The 23,296-nt window shown below is 37.8% G+C and overlaps 1 protein-coding gene across 5 annotated transcripts in view; it reads left to right on the top strand.

Annotated features, from left to right (window-relative positions):
- Positions 1 to 23,296, top strand: part of LOC145769914 (serine/threonine-protein phosphatase 6 regulatory subunit 3-like) — a 212,830-nt gene that overhangs the window by 131,544 nt on the left and 57,990 nt on the right. For all 5 annotated transcript variants that reach the window (XM_082581461.1, XM_082581462.1, XM_082581459.1 and 2 more), the window contains one exon: positions 21,080 to 21,232. In XM_082581461.1, coding sequence (XP_082437587.1) covers positions 21,080 to 21,232 — 153 coding nt within the window. The remainder of the gene's footprint in view (positions 1 to 21,079; positions 21,233 to 23,296) is intronic.

The raw sequence follows: 23,296 nt of genomic DNA, 5'->3' as shown, positions 1-23,296 counted from the left end.
TCGCTGACTATAACTATATCAGAAGCCAATGACGATTTGCAGCTTGAATTGTGTGACTTGCAAAGTCACCAGTTTTTATTAAGCAAAGCTACACTGCCAATCACTCAATTTTGGCCTCTTCTTTCTGAAGAGCATTATCCTAATTTACGCTGTTTTGGATTGCACTTGCTGTCAATGTTTGGCAGTACCTACCTTTGTGAAGCAGCATTTTCCGCAATGAAGTCGATTAAATCCAAAGAGAGGAATCTACTTAAACAAACATCTCTCGAAGCCTGCCTTCGTTTAGCCTTAACCTCAGTTGACATTGACACAAAGGAGCTGGCTTCCAAAATGCAGGCACACCCATCTCACTGAATTTTAAGTAAACTGTACCGTTTTACGTACTTCCTTAAATATTTTTTACGAATAAGATTATGGTTTATTCTTATTCATACTTGTCAGTTATTTATAAGGTTTCCTGGTCTACTGACGTTGCTTAAAATTTCCAAAACTCTCTTATTCGTAGTATTCACTTCACATCTTAGCTTCATTAATCTATTCCCCAATATGTTTTTATGATAAATATAAAGATTCATTTACACATGTACGTGTTTTACTTTACATCTGGTACGGTGAGACAGTGTATAAGAGGAAAAATGTCAACTGCGGCCCGCAATCTAATTTCCTTGCCGAATGCGTCCCGCGTCCCATAAAGTTTGGACAACCCTGATATAGGGTATTCCCTTACATTGATGTCAATCAGCTGATCTAGTTGACATCTTCTGTCAATGCGATCATTGCAATACATTTTGAGTTTTACTTCCTCTGCACAAATGACTTAAATCACAGAAAGAAACAAGCTTATAACACAAGTACAGTAATGAAACTCTAGCCTACACTATCTATCTGCACACTATGATATCAAAGTAGAACACTTTTGAGGGTCATAGTAGGCTATATTGCAAATGGAGAAACCAAAGAAAAAAGACTTAACAATATGAAGTGCAGAGTGGCATCCAGACTTTTAAAGCAATGCCAGAAACCTTTAGTTGCACCGAGTAGGTTGTTATGTTACGGTAATATAAACTTTGTTGCCTGTGGACCAACACCAAGACTGCACCATTGTATTTTTGGACAGGCTATGCTTTTAGATGTGATTTTTAATAACTTTTGGATTTCTGGGCTATATATTTTTTGATTAGATTAACCTCGCATTCCAGCCATTTTGCTCCTGACCTTGGTATCTTTGTTCAACAACCTTCCTTGTTTCATGACCTTTGTAAAATAACTTTGAATTTTTTGTTCGCTTTTTAATAGATTGTTTTTTTTTATATCATACGTTAAAACTAGACCACAAGTCCACTACTATAAATGTGGCGTTCCTATACTGTAGTGACTACCGTATTTTACGGACCATAAGGCGCACTTTAAATTCTTTTTTTTCCTCATAAATTGATCGTGCACCTTATGGTCCGATGCGCCTTATGTATGGATCAAGTGCGGTAGTGCTTTATTGCCTACACTCAAAACCAGTACCGATATACTATTATATATGGTCCGGTGCGCCTTATGGTCCGGTGCGCCTTATAGTCCGGTGCGCCTTATGTATGAACAAAAAACTAATCAAAGCAATTTATTGACAGTGCGCCTTATAGTCTGGTGCGCCTTATGGTCCGTAAAATACGGTACATCTAAGTCAGTGAAAATGGCAAATAGCCTACCCCTTGGGGTCATCAAAAACCTTAGAAAAGTGCTTTCCTACTTTGCACTCAGCATAAAGAGCACTGAAAATGCCTGCATTGTAAACCACTGAGCAATGCATATTTGTGATAAATATACAGTAGGTATGAGACCTCAAAGATCACTATCACTTGTAATGGACTAAATTCTCTGATTGATAGGCTATAGTTTAATAGCTGTTTATTTTCTGCTTTTATAAAATATTATTAGGCTAATACAAAAAAACTGAATGCAATTCAATCTTATTTGTTACCAGCGAATCAAAAAGATAGAATTTTTGCATGTTGGCAGTTTTCTGTATAATTGCTTATAGGTTATGCAGTAGCACAGATAATGAAAAAAAAAAACAGATGCTACAAATTTGGTAGAAGCAAATAAAATAGCACTAACAGAATTAAAAAGGTTACAAAGTCGTAACAATGAAAAACATGGACAATTAATTTTTTGTAATGACAATGTTGACAATGATAAACCACCATTTATAGTTGCTATGGCTGTTATCAACAAATCTATAGGCCTGCAAGTGCAATGGTAATTGGTAGTTAAGTTATTCACAACAACAAATCATTTGCAGCAAACAAATGCTCTTCCATTAATCTGTCTAATGATGGAAATTACAATTTTCTATATTAACATGTTTGTGTCACACACGTATGGAATAATGTCAGTTAATATTACACTTTTGTCAAAACAATTCTTAATGCCTAAGAACACATCTTATAACATGATATGCTATATGTGTGTTCTTACCATTAAATTCCTTTTGAGGGTGATTGTAACGAAATGCACAGCCAAAGTAATCATAAAAACTCCTGACTTCAGAATAATTCCTTTTAAGAGGGATCATAACAAAATGCATAGTCAAAGTAACCATAAACACCCATAACTTCAGAACAATTTAAGGGTATTATATAATATATTTTAATATACCAATGAAATAGGTTATAAGCAAAAGTTTACATGTATATTATACTTTTGGAATATTGTATCATACTAGAATATAGGTGTATATAGTGCATTAATTCTGATATAGTATATGCCCATGATAGTACAATGACTATGTAGTTCAAATTCTTTATCAATGACTTTGCATTGATGAAGTAGAAAGTGCAAGACTTCAAATTTCAACAGTAGAAGAATCATCACGAGTCCGATAAGACCACAAACATATCTGCAAAACAAATCAAATTGCAATCAACGACGATACACATAAATGCACTTTTTATGTTCATAGCAAAATGTGACTGAGAGACATAGCCTATAAACCTCTGAAAAGGAATATTACTTTATTTTGTCTACAAAGTACAATGGACAAGCCAAAACAGTGTTCGGTGATGGCAATTGTATCAGGCACACTTTGTTTTTATGCAGTATATATGATCAAGATATAGTCCAGTCAAAATACAAAAAAAAAACCTTTACCCTGAACAAATTCCAAGAAAGCGTTTTATTGTTTTTTTTGGTAGTACAACATGTAGGGAAAAACATACTAAAAGTTTACCAAAATAGGGTTACCACAAAGGGTCCAAATGTGACGTCAAAGAATATGGCCGCCAAGCTATAAAATGTTAACAGTTCTGCTGCCGTAAACGAATTAGCTCGTGCAATTGTGATGTAATTTAACGTCACATGACGTCACAATGCCCCAAAATCAACAAAGAATTACCAACAGATGGTAGGAATTGCAAGGGAGCTTATCGAGGCCGATCGTACAGGATCCTGGTTGATGCACCTTCATGCTGTAGCCGAATGTTTGCCCATTTTTGCAGCTGCTGGGCATGGGAACTATGTGAAGTCCGCCTACCTTTACCTCCAGTCAATGACCAATCTGGAAGATGATATGCCATCAGTGTTCCATAGATTTATAAATGGCTTGCATGTTGTAAGGCGTACTGATCAGTACTGGGCAAGCTTGGGTTGCGACCTAGTCATCGAGCAAGCTCTGATGCGTTCCCTAAAAACTGCAGGAGGACTCACCAGAGGAAATGGAATGTCCGAACATCAGAGGGCCTTGTGGACTCTGTCTGTGCCAGTGTGCTCTTCCTACAGTGATACAATGCAGGGTTTCACTCGCCAGAGCTTTGTCACTAGTGAACAACACAAGGAGGCAAGAACGTCAAGGACGAGAAGAGATCGTGAAGACCTGGAGAAAATTGCAGATAAACTCGAGACCTTTTCACCTTTTTCTGATGAAGTGTCTCTTCGCAACATTATCACCGGGGTCAATGCAAATAAGGATGTGAATGTCCAGTCCATAACCTGTTTACCATTGGCAGAGAAATAGTGGCAACAATGGAGGGTCAATCACTGTTTTCAGTTAAGTACAAGCGGTCAATGAAAGCCAAGACCCTGGGATCTAGTGTGGCAATTGACGTTGCTATGGACAAAACAATAGACCCCGCTCTTTTGTTCCAAAGGTTTCTTGTGGTGTCTCAAACTGCTCATCTTTCCCTTGATGAGGTGATGGCCTATGAACTTTCACCACACCCACCATCCCTCTTTGAGGCAAAACATCTTTTACGCAAACCAAACAAAGCACAACTGATGGCTGCTATAAAAGAACAGAGTTTAGATGATGCAGTACTCAAGGATGTACCAGAAGTGAAACATCATGTTCTTGACGGAGGTTCTCTTCTCCATCGACTGAAGTGGCCAGAAGGAAAGACATATTGTTCAATCGCTGACGACTATGCATCTTTCACAGTAAAGCAATATGGTAAGGCTACGATAGTATTTGATGGTTACATTGGAGGACCAAGCACTAAGGACATTACCCATCAGAGACGGCGCAAAAATCGAACAAGTAACAAAGTGAATATTGCTGAAGCCTGAAGGAACGAAATTTGTCGGAAAAAGGAGGATTTCCTTTCGAATGTGGAGAACAAACAGTCTCTTATCAATCTCATTTCACAACGCATGAAGGACAGAGGTTGTCACGTAATACAATCAGGGGGGGATGCAGATGTGGAGATTGTTAAGGCAGCAGTGTCAATGTCATCCAACAAAAGTACTAGTCTCATTGGCGAAGATACAGATCTATTAGTGTTGTTACTTGATCACGCGTCAACCAGCGATGGCAACAAGCTTTATTTCTACTCGGATAAAGGGATTCCTACAACAGTATACGACATTAAGGTTATGAAGAAGTTGCTTGGAAACGATGTCTGCAGCAGTCTTCTGTTCCTGCATGCATTCACGGGATGCGATACCACTTCCGCGGTTTTTGGAATCGGAAAAAACTCGCTCTACACAAGGTTTTGAAGGGAGACTCTGTCTTAAATAGCTGTGCTACGATGTTTTCCACACCTAAGAAAAACATAGCTGAGATTGAAGACGCTGGGTGTAAAGCGATGGTGGCATTGTTCGGGGGCAAACCTGGAGACAATCTGTCTGCAATGAGGTATTCTAGTCTCTGCCAAAAAGTTGGTTCAGCCAAAAGCTTTGTTACACCTTAACGACTGCCACCAACCACCTCTGCAACGAAGTATCATGCCCTTCGGAGTTACCTCCAAGTAATGCTTTGGATGGACAATGGTGAGGCCATGGACACTACTGAATGGGGATGGGAATTGCAGAACAACAGTCTAGTTCCAGTGATGATGGATACTTCACCTGCGCCAGAAACACTTCTGAAAATAATTCACTGCAATTGTTCTCGTGGTTGTAGTACAGTTCGGTGCACTTGCAAAAGACACGGACTTATCAGTTCACGGGTATGCGGACCATGTCAAGAAGGGCATTGTGACAATATGAGTGAGGAAGCAGTGTCTGATGATGAAAATAGTGACTATTAAAATGCACTGTGTATTGTATAATTTTTAGAAATGTACATGTATGTCATGACGTCATTGATGACGCCATGACCTCGCCTGTCCATGTAGTTAGTATAAAACTTTGTATAAAAATTGTTAAATCAAAATATATAGTATAAAAAATGCAAACTCTTCTGTAACCTACAGCTACAGCTTTGAAATAAGGAAATATTGGTTATTTTTAGTGCGATGGCTGTCATCGTCTTATGACGTTATATTTAGAACCTTTGTGGTAATCAATTTTTGGTAAACTTTTAGTATGTTGTTCCCCACATATAATAGTAATAAAAAAAATCATAAAACGCTTTCTTGGAATTTGTTCAGGGTCAAACCGTATTTTGACTGGACTAATATGCATTAAAGGAATAAGATCATCCTCGTATGAGGTTCTGGGGCCGAGGGTCCATCCTAGAACAGACTAATGTAAACTAGGTTGTATAATAGGAACGGTATAGTAGTAATCTACAAACACATTGCTCACTCAACTAGTTGACAATTAATTTGGCCTATTTCAATGTATGAGGTGCCTACACTAAGGGAAGTTTGGACCACACTAGCAAATTTTTAAAATTATATTGAAAGCCAACAAAGCACTATTACCTACAAACCTTCAACAAATCAATCATTAAAATCTCTTTGTGGCTATGATGAACGTAAAATATTTAAAACAAAGCTTTAATTAGAAATCAAGATTTGTGTCACAAACTTCTACACAAGTCCAGTTTTGATAAACTTGGTAAAAATAAAGTGTGTGTCTTGATACGAAATTTACATTATGAGGCTTTTAAAGTGTACGAAATGTCACCAAAGCAAGGTAAACTTTAATAGGGGGCAAGCATCCCAGACCCCCTCTCACTCTGTTTGTTTTTAACAAATTTTGCATTGTCTATGTTGTATTACATATTTCCTTTGTTTTAAACTTTGGTGTCCCCCCCCCCCCTAATGTTTTTATAGATCCGCCACTGGACATGCCTAGCATGTTTGTGTTTGCGATAACTTTTAAAAGTTAAATATGCCTTCAATTGAATTCATTTTTCTTTGTTGAAATGCAAATCAAGCGATATTGCATCAAAAGCCTCTGCAAGTATGCGAAACTTTTAGGATTAACCTATCAAGGATTTTTCAGTCAGAGGATAAAGATTCAAAAACCAAACCAATTGTAGAAACAAAATAATAAAGCCAACAAAAGAAAAGGTGGCAAAACCATAATGGTTTTAAGTGAAATAATCAGCACTTCCAAATAGAGATGTACCGATATATCGGTATCGGTGATATCGGCCATTTTTTTGAGTATTGGTATCGGCATCGGTATCGGCAAAATTTGGCCGATACTAAACATGTCAAAAAAGGCGTTTGCTGCGGATTTTCTGCAGAAGCAAGTAGTAACTGAAGTCACATTGAAGTAGAAAAATAACAACCTGTTCAAATTTTTGATACCTCACACTCCCATGACTTCATGCGCGCACCTTTTGGTATTGTTTGCTTACAGTGATTCTTTCACTCAAACAAATGGTTTGTTTCAGCAGTTTTGCGTTGTTCGATTCTTAAGTTGTGAAGAAGACTCAATTTCTCCAATATTTATCATTTGTGTTTCTTTTTTACCCTCAGCAGATGATTAAACCAGGCCAAGACTACCCAGGTGGCGGGTATGTGTAGTTTTGCATCGTTTTTGCGTTACTGGACGTTTGAGGGACCCGTGTGGCTTGGTTGTTTTTGGTGGGCTGGTTCTGTCAGTTTGTGATTTGGTTTCCGTCTTTCGTTGTGGTGGACTCACCAAGCTTGAACATCAACATTTAACAATGTCGTGGCGGAGTGGGTGGGCTTGATGTGGAGGCGGTGGGACTACGAATCTTCACTGAACTAATCAATAAGTGGTCTTGTTGTGTCTGGGATGGCGGCCTCATTGTGGGGGAGGGTGTCCTTCCCTACTGTCGGCACGGAGCTGGGCGCTCACTGGTGTGGCGGGGTGTTGCGATTCGCTGGCCATAACGGTGTAACTTCCACGCTAGTCAGTTAGACCATCTAATCAACTATATGTTTCTCGGCAGCTGTTTTGTAGCAAGAATTGACGTCGACAAGAATTGAAATGGCTAGTGTGGAAGCTGCACCATTGAGGTTGGCGGTCGCGGCAGCTCGCTGGGCTGGTGAGTGCTCAACCTTGTGCTGGTGGCCGGGGGGGGGGACGCTCCTTTCTTCGCAATGAGGTTGTCATCTTGGGGGCAACAAGACCATTTTGATTGGTTTGGTGAAGATTCGTGGTGCCATTGCTTTCTTTTTGGGCCTACTTATTCTGCCACGACATTGATTGGGCTTGGTGAGTTTGTTGCGGCTAAGAGTGGAAGTTAAATCCCCAACTGGTGGAGCCGGCTTGCCGGGGGCAGCCGAATTACACGTTTTTTTTTAGCGTTTGGCGGGGTGAGAGCGATGCAGAATTGTGCATTTTTGCTACCTGGGTAGTCTTGGCCTGGCAAAAGCTATTCAACCAAACGACAAGCGTCCTTTTTTTAGGTTGCACATTACTTGTCGAATAGTTTTTGCACGACTACACAAATCACTTGGTTTACAATTTACATTAGACCGTTGCGTTTTGAGGTCAATTTTTAAAAAACAGAAGTAATAGGTTTGGCTAGATGGGAAATCACATAAAACCACCCAAAAAAAAATTTGAGCAAAAAATATCAATGTTTAGGGGTCCCTCCGCCTTCCCGAAAATGTTCGAGCCCCATTTTTCCTTATAATTGCATTACTTTTAAACCGCTTGAGGTAGAAACTTCGTTTTTGGTTCTAAAGACTCAGAAGTCACATGTTCCTATCTGCTCTAAGAGGAATGTGTTCTTTAAAGTGTTGAGAAAAATAGTTATGAGCCACAAAATGATTTTCAGGGCATTCGAGACTTTGAAAAATCATAGTAACTGCCTGATCATGCATATTTTAAAAACAAATGTTTAGTTGCAGAGTAAATTGTGTTGAAAGGTGTTGTGTATACTATAAATAAACAAAGTAACTGTAGGAAAATATCAAAATAAATGTGAATATTCTAAATTATCCCAAATTGGAGTACATTCTACTGGAAAACATATTTAGCTCAGGAATGCATTTAAGTTAAAATACAAACAAATTCAGGTGTATGTTTATGAAATGCATGTGTCAGCTCAGTAACAAAATAAAAAAGAACAACATTAACTAGCAACATACAGTTGCCTGATTTAATTTAGTTCCCAAACTGTGAGAGGAACCTGCTAAAGAATATTGAATGAACACAAACAAACACTGAAGGAAACGTAATGAACATGCTGTAAACAGCTAAAACTGCCAGCGAACACTGAATACAACAAATTCACATCACAACTGTGATACCTTCAAGAAGACAAAAAGATACACTGTATCTAGAAATCAAGTAAGCCACATCGCGCAAAGTCATGAAGAGAAATAGGCAGTTACCAGACTCAGCAGGAATATACGATTATAACTAGGGCAACCAAAAGTCAATAAAGTCAAAATTTTTCTGCCTTGTTCAAAGTTTATAAAACGTCCACAAACTAAATTTCAGGCTGACACGAAGAGAGGTTTCAAAGTTATTAAGTAAAAAAAAAGTCAAATTTCATGGTTAGGTCAAAATCTTCTTTTAATGTCTTATGTTTTTATTCTCTATTCTCTATTTTTATTCTCTACGAAATAGTTTTTATTCTCTCTATTGATATTTTATTAAAGCTACACAGATACTGATTTTTTTCTGCAATTTCTGTTGCTATTCTGACGTAATAATCCATTTGTTGCAATTTCTGAGGTAATGTGGAGCATTCACCTTGAAGCAAGAACAAAGACCACATTACCTGCCGTGGAAGGCAGGTAATGTGGTCTTTGTTCTTACTTAGGTGAATGCTCAAACAATTATACATATAGTATTGAGTTTTAGCTTCCTGATGTTCTGAAATTTGTCTTTAGCTAGCCTATAATTATGCCTAAAGTTAAACAATATATTAAAGCAAGAATCTGAAGGAATGACATCAAGTGCATTGTGAAAATTGGACGAGATGATATTTTACCACATTTCTATAGCCTGCTGAGGAACTCCCAAGCAACTTATGTATCAGCAGAGAGAAGCTTCTTCATTTCAAGAAACAATTTTGGCCAGAGACAGGAACTTCAAAGGCGATAATGTGAAACATTACTTGATGTTGAAGTATAATACTGCAGAACCCTCTTAGTAATTTCGGGATATTTAAAGACACTCCATATTTATCTTTTGCAGTTTTTCGAGTGACTTTCATTACCTGTTCCTTAGCTGTGGTGTCGTTGAGTCTTCCACATTTTTCTTTTATTTTATTAGAAAAAGAAGATATTCTTACCTAACGGTTTGATTTCTGATATGCTTTGTATTTCGCATTTGGGTTGCAAACGCAGAAAGTTATTGGTCAAAATTAGGTCAAAATTTGAAAATTATAAAGTCAAAATTTCAAGTTTTTAGGTCAAAAAATTGGTTGCCCTAATTATAATAGTTGGGTAATGGGTATATTTCACACGAGCATAACGAGGCGCAAGCTCGATAGATACACTATCCTGTGAATCAGACAAATGGCTTACAATGAATTCACGTCTACAGTCATGGACGTGGCATAAGATCTTATGGAGTCGTCAATTTGCTTCAACATGCTGCTTGGCAAATGGCATTGCATCGTCACTGTCTTTAACTTTTCTGTTCTGAAGGCATTGCGTTACATTCTTGATTAACCGTTCATTAGGCATTTGATTGTTTTTGAATGATAGCCAGTCTCTTTTCTCACCATGTGTTAAGCATGGGTAGCACTGGCTTGTTGCATCAAAGAATGCAGCCAATGGCCGATTGCTCCATGCAAGCTTCTTGGTGTCTACAGATGTACGGAATGGCCCGTTTCAGTGAGTCCGATTCGGTGAGTCCAATCCCTATTCGGTGAATTTTTTTTTTGAATTATCGGGTACCGTAGCCTAATTATCATTGCCGTTTTAGGGTTAGAGGTTAGGAACTCACCGAATCGGACTCACCGAATAGTAGCAGACCCACAGATGTAACACATATTTTTCGAACATCTGCAATCAAAATTAGTCGATTGTTGGAAAGGCACGCAACGACAAAGACAGTGACGATGCAATGCCAAGCAGCATGTTGAAGCAAATTGACGACTCCATAAGATCTTATGTCACGTCCATGACTGTAGACCTGAATTCATTGTAAGCCATTTGTTTGATTCACAGGATAGTGTATTTATCGAGCTTGCGCCTCGCTATGCTCGTGGGAAATATACCCAACCGTTAAAATCGTATATTCCTGCTGAGTCTGGTAACTGCCTATTTCTCTTCATGACTTTGCATGATGTGACTTACTTGATTTCTAGATACAGTGTATCTTTATGTTTTCTTGAAGGTATCACAGTTGTGATGTGAATTTGTTGCATTCAGTGTTCGCTAGCAGTTTTAGCTGTTTACAGTGTTCATTACGATTCCTTCAGTGTTTGTTTGTGTTCATTCAATATTCTTTAGCAGGTTCCTCTCTCAGTTTGGGAACTAAATTGGATTAGGCTACTGTATGTTGCTACTTAACGTTGTTCTTTTCATTTTGTTACTGAGCTGACACATGCATTTCATAAACATACACATGAATTTGTTTCTATTTTAACTTAAATGCATTCCTGAGCTAAATATGTTTTCCAGTAGAATGACCCAAATTTGGGATAATTTAGAATATTCACATTTATTTTGATATTTTCCTACAGTTACTTTGTTTACTTATAGTATACACAACACCTTTCAACACAACTTACTCTGCAACTAAACATTTGTTCTTAAAATATGCATGATTACTTAGACAGTTACTATGATATTTCAAAGTCTCGAATGCCCTGAGTATCATTTTTTGGCTCATAACTATTTTTCTCAACACTTTAAAGAACACATTCCTCTTAGAGCAGATAGGAACATGTGACTTCTGAGTCTTTAGAGCCAAAAACGAAGTTTCTACCTCAAGCGGTTTAGAAGTTATGCAATTTTAAGGAAAAATGGAGCTCGCACATTTTCGGGAAGGCGGAGGGACCCCTAAACATTGATATTTTTTGCTCAAAAATTTTTTTGGGGGGTTTTATGTGATTTTCCGCCTAGCTAAACCTATTACTTCTGTTTTTTAAAAATTGACCTCAAAACGCAACGGCCTATTTTACATCTTATTATCAATTATGATAGCTTATTTGGAGAGTTTGCGCAAACACTTTTTTTCATCTTTTAAAACTTAGCATTTGATATAATTCCTTGCAAATACCAAAATTGCTTCTTTTTGTAACACCAAAGTATCGGCCAAAATATCGGTATCAGTATCGGTATCGGCCTAAAAAAGTGATATCGGGATCGGTATCAGCCAAAATATTGGTATCGGTACATCTCTACTTCCAAATATGGAATAGGTATTTGGTATGATCATTAGCTTCATACTTTAAAATAACATTTAGGTACCGGTAGTAGGAACTTGATATTCAACTAGTCATTTTACTTACCTTCTGGTAGCCTCCCATAAGCATGGTGATCACTGGTTGGTTGGTTTTACTTCATAACTTTCATAACATAAGTTTTACTTCATACTTCACTGTTACTTCATAATCATAGATTTTTTTATGTGTGACAATCTATCGAACATAAAGTTCAAAACGGTGGCCTAAACCATGAGGAATGAAAAATAATTAAGTTTGATCTGAAAGAAAAACACTACTGGGAGGCATCTATCTTGCTTAAAAATACAATAAAACCCTTTCAAAAAGTCTAAACTTCAGCAGAATCTGCCCAACAAGTCACTTCTGATGTGAAAAGTAATTTTTCTATCAATACTTCACAAAGAACTAACCTACCTCGGCGTTTTTTCGCAAAACTTCCTTAGACTGACTTAGCAAATACGCGACCTAGGATCGTTTGCGTCAGCTTCAGCTTGCATTCAGATGGATCGCTTGCAACAGCTTGCGATTGTCTGAGTGCAAACGCACGAAATACGCGGCACGCGCGCAATGTAAACACTCCCATTCACTTGTGTGTAATGGATCGGGCGATACGTTTTGTCAGAGTGGTTACGCAAGAAAAACGCATGTAGTCTAAACGCTGCTTAAGTAGGCTCAAAATAAAAGCAATGGGACTATGAATCCTCACTAAACCAATCAATATACGATCTTGTTGCGCTTAAGATGACAACCTCAGTGTGAAGAAAGGATCATTCTTTCTCGCTAACCACTGTGACGTCAGGATATTTTGGTGCGGAGCACTTTGGCGTGCTTTCACTTAGGTGCTATTCCAAGTAAAGTCTGCAGATTGTATTAGCTTGACAAGTAGGGCAATGCTTTTCACACAAATGTTATATTGAACAGAAAAATATGTTGTTTTGTTAATGCGTTTGCATTTATATGAACATTGTTAGTCATGGCTTCAGTGAGTGAAGCTGCTTTATCCGGCAATGCTTATCACACAAAATGTTGTATTGAACAGAAAAATATGTCATGGCTTCCGTGAGTGAAGCGAAGCTGCTTAAACCGGCAATGTTTTTCACACAAAATGTTATATTGAATAGAAAAATATTGTTTTTTTTAATGTACGTGTTCGGCAATCAGCATTTTTTTGTTGTTAGTCCAGGTTTTATCGATAAATTACTCAAGTTTCCGAACGTGACTGAGATCACTTTTAGTTAAGTCAAATATTAACTACACTAAACATCAGTAACAAATATACTATAGCCTAATTAGCCTGTATTCAAGCGGGTGGTTTGAGTGAAGAGTAACTTAGTTTTCTATCAAAACCCCGACTAGGTTTTGCCAAAGCTGAGCTGATACAATCTGCAGACTTTACTAGGAATAGCACCTAAATGAACGGGCGTCGAGTACCACAGTGCTCCGCACCTAAATATCTTGACGCCACAGTGTGCCTAATTGTCTGCGCCTAAAAGACGTGGATTTGCAGCTCGTGTACTAGATCAGTAGTCAGTACCCCTAACATCAAAGAATATTTTGTCGCATTTCTTCTCAAAATGAAAAAATTCAGTAGTACAGAGAGCGATACAAATGAATGATCTTTTGGTGGAAGCCACATTGTCATTTTGCCATTACATTTCAGAGCAACAAACCAAAATTTAACTTTATCTTTCCTGCAATGTGTCAACTTATTTCCAACTTGGTGCATAAATTTGTGAGCAAGAAAGCTTTTTGCAGTGATACAACCACAAATGTTGCGTTTGATGTGGAAAAACATGAAACCTTGAAGCCTGTAAATTTAGTTGATGTTGGCACAAAAGGAAAACAGTTGCTCTCTGATCCCGTTCTTTCACAGTCAGATCAAATGAAATTCCAACATGGAGTCATGGAGGTATCAACTTTTACATGAAGTCCACTAAATATCTGATTGACCATATGCTCTTCAATAGATCGGTACCGTACTGAAATAGCTCAATATCTTCATCCAGAAAAGCGAATGCATGCGAAGCTATAAATGCTATGTCAAATTGGGTGTTAAAAGTGGGAAGCGTCTTGAAAGGTCGCCTTTCAGTTGTGTTTGGTACGTCTAGTTTAACAACGGTGGAAGGAATTAGCAACAAAGTGAGAGACCAGTGGATGATATATCATTATGAAGATATGAAAGAGGACTGGTATAAAATAAGCAATGATGAAGTGCCAAACACAACAAATCAAAATAAATTGTCTCACTGGCAAGAACCTTTGGAAAGATATGACTTATTAAACGTCACTGAAAGTGAACCTGCAGTTTCATACCACAAGCAAATTGATGAATGCAAATTGCAGTCTTCGAAATTAGCCTCGGCAATCGGCAATTGCCGAGGATGCCGAGGCAGATGCATGAATGGCACATTAGCCTCGGCAATAGAAATGCCGAGGCCACACGGGCGCTCCGGCGCTCGTAAGGACCACAAGATTACAAAAATAACCCTAATTTTCTTAGACCACACATGGACCACACCAGACTAGGAGGTTGATTCAATCTTACTATTGCTTGATGTTTTTATTTGGGTTACTTTCTACTTCGCCGCCGCTTAGACATATAGAAATATCACCCTATTTGCATTGATTCAACGCCAGTAGACGTCAAATTATTGTAAGCATTTACTCCTTATCGCGCTTCGCCTTCCGTTATCTCGTCCAGCTGTATCGGAAACAATCGCGCCGCTTTCACAACGAACCACACAACATCAACAAACGTCGAATACATGTAAGTAATAGGTTAACGCGTTAACCTTTAGAGTGAGCTTTGTTAATTGCGGTTTTGCGGTTTGTGATAGATGTCTGGTTGTGTAACAACAGGTGCAATTTTATGCGCTGACAATGCTCATGTGAACTATAAAAAAAGTTTGCAACCTTATAAATACTGGCTTAATTGTTACGCAATAAGTTATTCTTTCATCGAATGCTTGTTCTTTACCAGTGTCATTGCCAATATAAATCATGGTAAAGGAAGATACAGTAAAAAAGTGGAATTTACCTGCTATAGGTTATGAAACAGAGGGGACAGAAGGAAAAGTTAGTGTGGTATTTTGCAAAATTTGTAAAGAATTTTATGACAGAAACAAATCGGAATTAGAAAAGCTACGGGGCCCAAGTAAAAAAGTAGTACAAAATTGGATAATTGGTACTTTGGCAGTAAAGAAAAGTAATGCTTCCAATCGTATGACATCGCGCGTTCATGTACGGGCAGTTTTGTGTCTTCAAGCTTAAGCTTCAAGCGGCTTAAGAAATGACGTCGTCGTCGTCATTTCTTATTGGGCATTGTTGTTACGCAATACAACCAGTCGGGAAAATTAAATCGATTTGTGCTGACTCGAACGTTGAATCAACCCAAAATTAACATATTTCCTCACCGTGAGTTATTTAACATGAATTATCGTAACAGCGTGGGTATCGCGTTGCTCGCTTTATCGCTACTTTTGGTATTATTACATCACAACAAATCAAACAATGCGGTCTTGATAGACTACTCTATTATAATTTTCGCTTCTTGTTTTACATGTTGTGGTAGCCTACAATGTTTTCGTAATAAACGTTCACAGCAATTGCCGAGGCAATTTCAGTTTTTGCCGTTTGGCCTCGGCAACATTTTTGCCGAAGTAAAAATATGCTAATTTCGAAGACTGATTTGCAAACACTTTCCTCATTGCAATTTCTCAATATACCTTCAATCCTTCATTTGACAATATCTATGCCACACTTTTCAATGTGGCCAGTACTGGACCTCAAAGACAATTAACAGCGTCAACAAAGTCATCCTTGTAACTTTTGTAGAAGACCATTTCCAATACGCTTCCTATTCTTGCTTTTCTACTTCAAAAATATCAATTCTATACTTATCTGGATTGATAATAAAACTTTTTAAAATTTCTGTTGGAATCTTTTTTGTGTACCAGTACCATGCATGTTCCAGACTTAGGCGTTCATGCGTAGTTCTATTTATCCCGGTATTTGACTGTATGAAAAATTGTTGTGGTTATACCATTATTGGAATATGTGTATATAAATTGTCCCCAATAGGCTGTTGTTTGATGATTTACATCATCATTCATTTTCAGCCTGTGGTAGCCCACTGTTGAGCGAAGACCTTCCCCCTTTCTTGACAATTCAGTTGATCGTGTGTTTTTATGTACCTGTTTGTTGTTCCTCACTCTTTGTCAACCTTGTCTCCCTATCTCATTTTTGGCTTTTCTCATTTGCATTTGTTTTTCCAGGGTGTCCATTGTCCAAGTTGTTAATTTGTTATTCCTTCGGCATGTTTTTTTTTTTCGCTTAGATTTTTCGATCATTTGTCCAAAATGACTTGAAAAATTTGGTCATTTTTTATTTATTTCGGTCATGTTTTTTATGAAAATATTTCCTTTCAAACAGTGTTGTACGCATCAATGAAATAAATTGACGGCGTCAGCGCAAATTGCTTAAAAACTTAACAGCGTAAAGTACTGCGTCAGCTCTTAAAAAAATTGACGGCGTCAGCGCTAATTTCTACCGCTATTTTAGCCAGGGTCTTACAAAACAGAAGTATTTCAACCAAGTTTAGGCTAGTAATAGCTATAAATAAAGAGCAGGTATTATGTTTTGAGACTGTATTGTAATTGGTTGCTTAATGCTTACAGGGTTGATTTCTAAGTGGTCAAAACTGGTTTGGTCAAACTGGTCAAAACTGGTTTTGACCACTAAGCGGATTAAACCTGGTTTTAACCGGTCAAAACTAGGTTTAAACCGGTCAAAACCCAGAAAAATATTTTTATGTAGTGAATGGTCGGCTACCTGGGCTATTTAGGAAATATGTATAATATAAAAGCAGTTGTGACCATTTTAATATGCAAGCCTCGAAATAGCTGGCGGCCATGGCCGCCTGAACTTTCATTAATGGCCGCCAATACCGACCTGTCAGGCAAAATTTGATGGCAAATGTTTTTCATAAAAAAAAAATTGTTGGAATAAATTCTTGTACTTCAGTTGGCTGTGCAAATTGTTCATCGTTCTACCAAGCATTTGTTCGTTCATCAGAAACTTATTTTTAAAAATTGAATTTTCTCGATAATTAAAATACCAATATTTTACAGACCATAAGGCGCAATTTAAATCTTTTTTTTCCCTCATAAATTGATCGTGCTGCTTATAAGCCGGTGCGCCTAATGTATGGATCAAGTAGTGCTTTATTGCCTACACTCAAAACCAGTACTGATACTATTATTATATAAATAAACCACGGTCGTACACAATAAATTACGGTAAAAGCAACTAGCAACTGTGATATTCACTAGGCCCATTTTTTTCTTTTGCTCATTGTACTATTGTGACTTGCTTACAATTCTTAGGCATTTTTGTTTTTAATGAGCTTTATATGGTAACCCATACTCCTTAAAATACGTTGCGTTTTATAGCCGTGTGCGCCTTATGTCTGAACAAAAAACTAGAGATGTACCGATACCAATATTTTGGCCGATACTGATCCCGATATCACTTTTTTAGGCCGATACCGATATCACTTTTTTAGGCCGATACCGATATTGATACCGATATTTTGGCCGATACTTTGGGTTACAAAAAGAAGCAATTTTGGTATTTGCAAGGAATTATATCGAATGCGAAGTTTTACCTTATTTGCATAAAACTATTAAAATAAGCTTTCAATTGGCATAATTTATTAAAGATTCAAGAATCCAATCTCAACCGCATTGTGTCATAAATAGTAGGTTTTAGTAATGAAAGTCCACCGTAATTGAGGACTGGGGTATAAGGGAAGAAACATTACATCATAATTGGGGTTTCTGAAAAATTAATAAAGTGTTTGCACAAACTCTCCAAATAAGCTATCATAATTGATAATAAGATGTATATAAAATGTAAACCAAGTGATTTGAGTAGTCGTACAAAAACTATTCGATAAGTAATGTGCAACCTAAGGGCGCTTGTCATTTGGTTGAAAAGCTTTTGCCAGGCGAAGACTACCCAGGTAGCAAAAGTGTATAATTTTGCATCATTTTTTCTTTGCTAAACGTTTAAAAAAACGTGTAACTTGGTTGTTTTTAGTAAGCTGGTTCTATCAGTTTGTGATTTAATTTCCACCTTTGGTTGTAATAAACTCACCAAGCTTAAACAATGTCATGGCAGAATAAGTAGGCTCAAAATGAAAGCAATGGAACTACGAATCCTCACTAAACTAATCAAAATGGTCTTGTTGCGCCTAAGATGACAACCTCATTGTGAAGAAAGGAGCGTTCTTCCCGGCTGCAAAATTTTTTTTTCCCACGAGATTTCTGTCTCATTGATTCTAGTCACTCTAAAAGTAAGATTTTCCGAAAGTGTTTTGAGAGATTGATTGGTTCAGATTGCGAAATAACTATTTGCCAATGAAATTCTGCAATGATAATAAAATATAAGCTTTCCCTAACCCTACTTTTTTTGAAAAGCTCTTGTGCACCGCAAAAATTAATTTAAGGAAAAAAAAAGTTTGACTTCGACGGGCGTCGAACCCTCGTTCTTACGATCACTAGGCAGAGGATGAAACCACTGAACCAACCATGCCAACGAGAAAGTGTTGCATTCACACGGTTTTAATACAAACTTTTACTAAAATATACCGTTATGGTTAGCGAATCGCAACTGCTCGCTGTACTAGTGAGTGCTCAGCCTTGTGCTGATAGCCGAGATAAACGCTCCTTTCTTCACAATGAGGTTGTCATCTTGGGTGCAACAAGACCATTTATTGATTAGTTTAGTGAGGATTCGTAGTCCCATTGCTTTCATTTTGAGCCTACTTACCCTGCCATGACATTGTTTAAGCTTGGTGAGTTTGTTACAACTAAAGGTGGAAATTAAATCACAAACTGATAGAACCAGCTTACTAAAAACAACCAAGTTACATGTTTTTTTTTTAAACGTTTAGCAACGTAAAAATGATGCAAAATTATACATTTTTGCTACCTGGGTAGTCTTGGCCTGGGTTTATCCTCTGCTGAGAGTAGGCTAAAAAAAAAAAACACAAATGATAAATATTGGAGAAATTGAGTCTCCTTCACAACTTAAGAATCGAACAACGCAACACTGCTGAAACAAAACGTTTTGTTTGAGTGAAAGAATCACTGTAAGCAAACAATGCCAAAAGGTGCGCGCATGAAGTCATGGGAGTGTGAGGTATCAAAAATTTGAACAGGTTGTTATTTTTTGTGACATTAGTTACTATATTAAAAAATCTATATCTTTGCTTCTGCCGAAAATCCGCAGCAAACGCGTTTTCTGCATGTTTAGTATCGGCCAAATTTTGCTGATACCGATACTCAAAAAATGGCCGATATCACCGATACCGATGCCGATACCGCTGTATATGTACATCAGCTACTTGAAAGATATATCGATATATCGGTACATCTCTACAAAAAGCTAATCAAAGCAATTTATTGACAGTGCGCCTTATAATCGGATGCGCTTTATGGTCCGTAAAATACGGTAACCAACTGATTGAAATATCAAAAATAAACAGAAAAATTGAATATTTTTTGTTCCAAATCCAGCATTTAGGTTATTGTTGATCAAAACAAAATATAGTTGGTTTATGCATGATATTTTATGCAAAATATGCTGCATTACTAAACATGGAGGGTAATATTTTTAATTCAATTGAAAATCAACTTGATTCATACACTAAAGGAGTTTTGACCAGTTTTGACCAGTAATAGGTGGTCAAAACTGCCCGGTTTAAACCAGCTTTTAACCGGTTTTAACCGGGCGGTTTAAACCGCCCCGGTTTAAACCGATCAACCCTGAATGCTTAGCCTATTAGGCTAGTTATTGCTTTGTAGAAACACAAGCATTTCAAAATGTTTGTCCGACAATCTGCTTCGTTTGGGACGCATAATGTCCTTTCCGAATGAAAACATGCGTTCCATAGCAACGCTGGATGGTATTGGTTATTTGGTGTGTTGTATTTCAAAAACAAGCCATGAAAACGTTTACTCGGAAAGGTATCACTGTTCCAAGCGTGCTGTGATGTAGCAAATATATGTATATTTTCACGAGGTCCACAGCACCAACATCGCTTTTTTCAGGGCTTAGAGCTCTTGAAATAGAGTATCTTCAACCTCCGACGTTCCTTGATTTTTCGCTTTCTCTCTCTGATTCTTCGTTCTCGATATTGTTCACCATGTGAGTGATCTGTGATCACCATTTGGCTAACTTCTTCCGCTTGTAGTCCAGGTAGCCATTCCAACCAACGCGAAAGCCGGTAATTCGGATAAGTCGCGCTGGCCAGAATACATTGTGAAACTCTCATTGTGAAACGAGATTTTCCATGAAAACAAAAAATGACGCATAGCGCTTGACGTCAACTAAAAAATAAATTGACGTCGGTAGTCTCACCGTCAACAAAAAGTTGACGCCGTCAACAAAAAGTTGACCCCGTCAACGTACAACACTGCTTTCAAGTAGCTGATATACAAACCAAAATTTGCACTTCCTGACTAGCTACAACATTAATTTCGCTGAGAAACGTTGTTTTTTTTTTTTCGGACATTTTGACCGAAATGACTACGGTATATATTTTTTCGGACATTTTCACCAAATTGACTATATTTTTTCAGTGATTTTGTTAAAAAATCGGTCAATGACCGCTAAATGACCGAAAAAAAAACAGTCTTCGGCTATCCTTATGTCTTGCTATATGACCTGCTATTGACCAAAATTGTGGGATATTTTGATTGTTATCACAATATCACATAATTTTGTTTGATTTTAAATCCATTCAAACGTTGTTATTGTCTCACCATGTTAACCCATCATTCGTTCTTGTGCTCTTTGCATTGATCTTAGTTTAAGAGTTAACATTTTTGAAAGGTTCCAAGTTTCCGCGCCATATGTGACAGTTGGAAGGATGCATTGAGCATTGATCGTAGACTTGTTTTTTGAAAGGGGCAATTTTAACTTAAATAATGTGTTGCTTTGTTTTTTTTTGGTAGTATTACAGCTGATCATTTGCTTAAATTGTGACCAGTATGTAGCTACGGTACAATTAATTTACATTATTTTCAGAGAGAAGTAATGCACTGTACCTTTGGAGAGTTAAATCCACCATTAGGAAACACAAGACTTCACGTAGGAAAATTACTATCGGCAATCTTAATCACAAACACTCACAACATCAATGTCCAATTGTCAGAATTGCAAATCTTCAACGCATTATTGGTGAGTTTTTCATATTTCATCATCATCAATCAGTTTTGATTATACAGTATATGCAGTGTTGACATGGACCCAAAAATAAGGACAACCGAAAAATTAGATTAGCATTTAAAAAACGTTTTCGGGCATACTTTGTGTTTATACGAGCCGTGTCATATCACATTCTATACTTTTTTGCCAGAAACAATCTGCTCCAGCAACTCCTTGTTATTAGAAATTGTCAAATTGCTTCATGGATCTCACGGCAGCTCAGGTATAGGTTTATCTTTACTTGTAGCTGGGATTTGACTGTCGTTGTACTAAGTCTGTTCCTTTCCTTGGTTCACTGTGCCGAAACAAGAGAGAACACTCTTTCCACAAACGCATTGCTGACCGGAAAAGAGAAAATGATGCTAACCAGCATGTAGAGCAGCGGAAAAGAGTTGTTTCCGGTAAAGATCTGCATCCACTTGACTTGACCTCAGGTTCATCCTTGCTGAACAGATCATCTGGAATCTTCTTGAGCAGAGCGTAAACAGCCGAGACCTCATCGAACAGCTCATCTCTCATTGCCATTAGTGGATCAACTTGCTTCGCCAACACTTTGACTTCCTCGTACTCGATCGATTGCTTGATCATTCAGCAGGGTCCAGTTGATGTGCGTTGGATGTTTCTCAAAGTGATACCATAATGGTGATATATTCCAAAGTAATGATGTAGAACTCTTGGAAGCTCGCTTTGAGAACCTTAGCATGCTCTTTATCGACTGTTTTTAGTAGTTTGTCTGTTGTTGCTCCAAAAAACCCTGAACACTGGCGTTGCAATATTTTGATCTTGAAACACTCAATTATCTCTGCCAGTTCTGGAATCAATGCAGTTGACTTTTGCTGGAGCAACAATGGTTTATTGAAGAGCAATAAAGCGCTGTGGAGGAATGATACGATGATGAGTGACTCTTCTGATTTAAAGAAATCCTCCAATATTCTTGGGGGATGTTTCAGTGAAAGAAAATGCGCTTTGAGTGGTTCCTAGAGATCGATCATTCGCTCGAGAACAGCATCAAGTGTGGTCTATCGAGTCGGCGTGTGTGTTGGTAGAGTCGAGTAGTTGCTATCAAGCTCTTCACAGAAATGTTTGAGCCTCATTGTTCTACCAGTTTGGCGTTTGAAGTGGCTACCAATTTTCAGCACGATTGTTTCCATGTCAAGTGTGAGGCACTCTGATCCCTTCTCTGCTGCATTATGCAAAATATGAGCAGGGCAGTCGACTGGGATCAGATGCAATGTTTGCTCTTTGAGACGAGAAAAGACGTTGTTTTTTCCACTATGCTGTGATCCTCCAAAATTCACTGGTGCATTATCGGCACAAAATGATGACAGCTGTTTCATGTCTAGGCCATTGTCTTGAATAGAGGAGAGAATAAAGTTTGTAATCTGTGCCGAGGTCTCGCCTGGCATCGATCGCAGGTCAAGAAGACGCACTCACACTCCAACTTTGGCGTTGAAGAATCTGATGACTAGAGGAAACTAATTACAGTAGACTAATTTTAGAATATTATGCAACACCGGATACCAGAGGAAAATCGTCAAAGTTCTGTAATTGTTGAAAATAAGACAAAGTAAGGACGCAAGTCAAAAATAAAGACATTTCTTAGAATTAAGGACATTTAAGTTTTCTAAGACCTGGCCCTTCAAAATAAGGACAAATCTTAGAAATAAGGACGGTATGGCAACCCTGATTGCCATGAATTAAAGCTATGTTGCCTGTCGAAAGTGAAGTCTTTTTATTCATGCATTGTGATCCAGTGGATCTTAGAGTCTATGCTCGGGGCTACAAGATCATGTTTAGTAGTTTGTTCAATTTTTTTTCTTCACTTTATTTTAATTGATAAATCGGCTAAAGTGGTGAACTAATTGTATTCAATTGAGCTTGGCCCATGTGAGTTGAAACATGTCCGGTCCTGGGGGCTATGTTACTGGGTGAAGTACGAAACTGTGGAATCTGGTGTTGGGGTAACATCAATCTGGTTTCCGAGTAACCAGCTCCATGGTTAGTGTGTGTTATAGTCGTCATTTTATTTACGTTGAA

The sequence above is a fragment of the Aplidium turbinatum genome, chromosome 5, assembly GCF_918807975.1.
Source record: "Aplidium turbinatum chromosome 5, kaAplTurb1.1, whole genome shotgun sequence".
In the NCBI taxonomy this organism is placed as follows: domain Eukaryota; kingdom Metazoa; phylum Chordata; class Ascidiacea; order Aplousobranchia; family Polyclinidae; genus Aplidium; species Aplidium turbinatum.
Note: the sequence above shows the minus strand (reverse complement) of the source record. Positions and strands in the feature narration are given on the sequence as shown.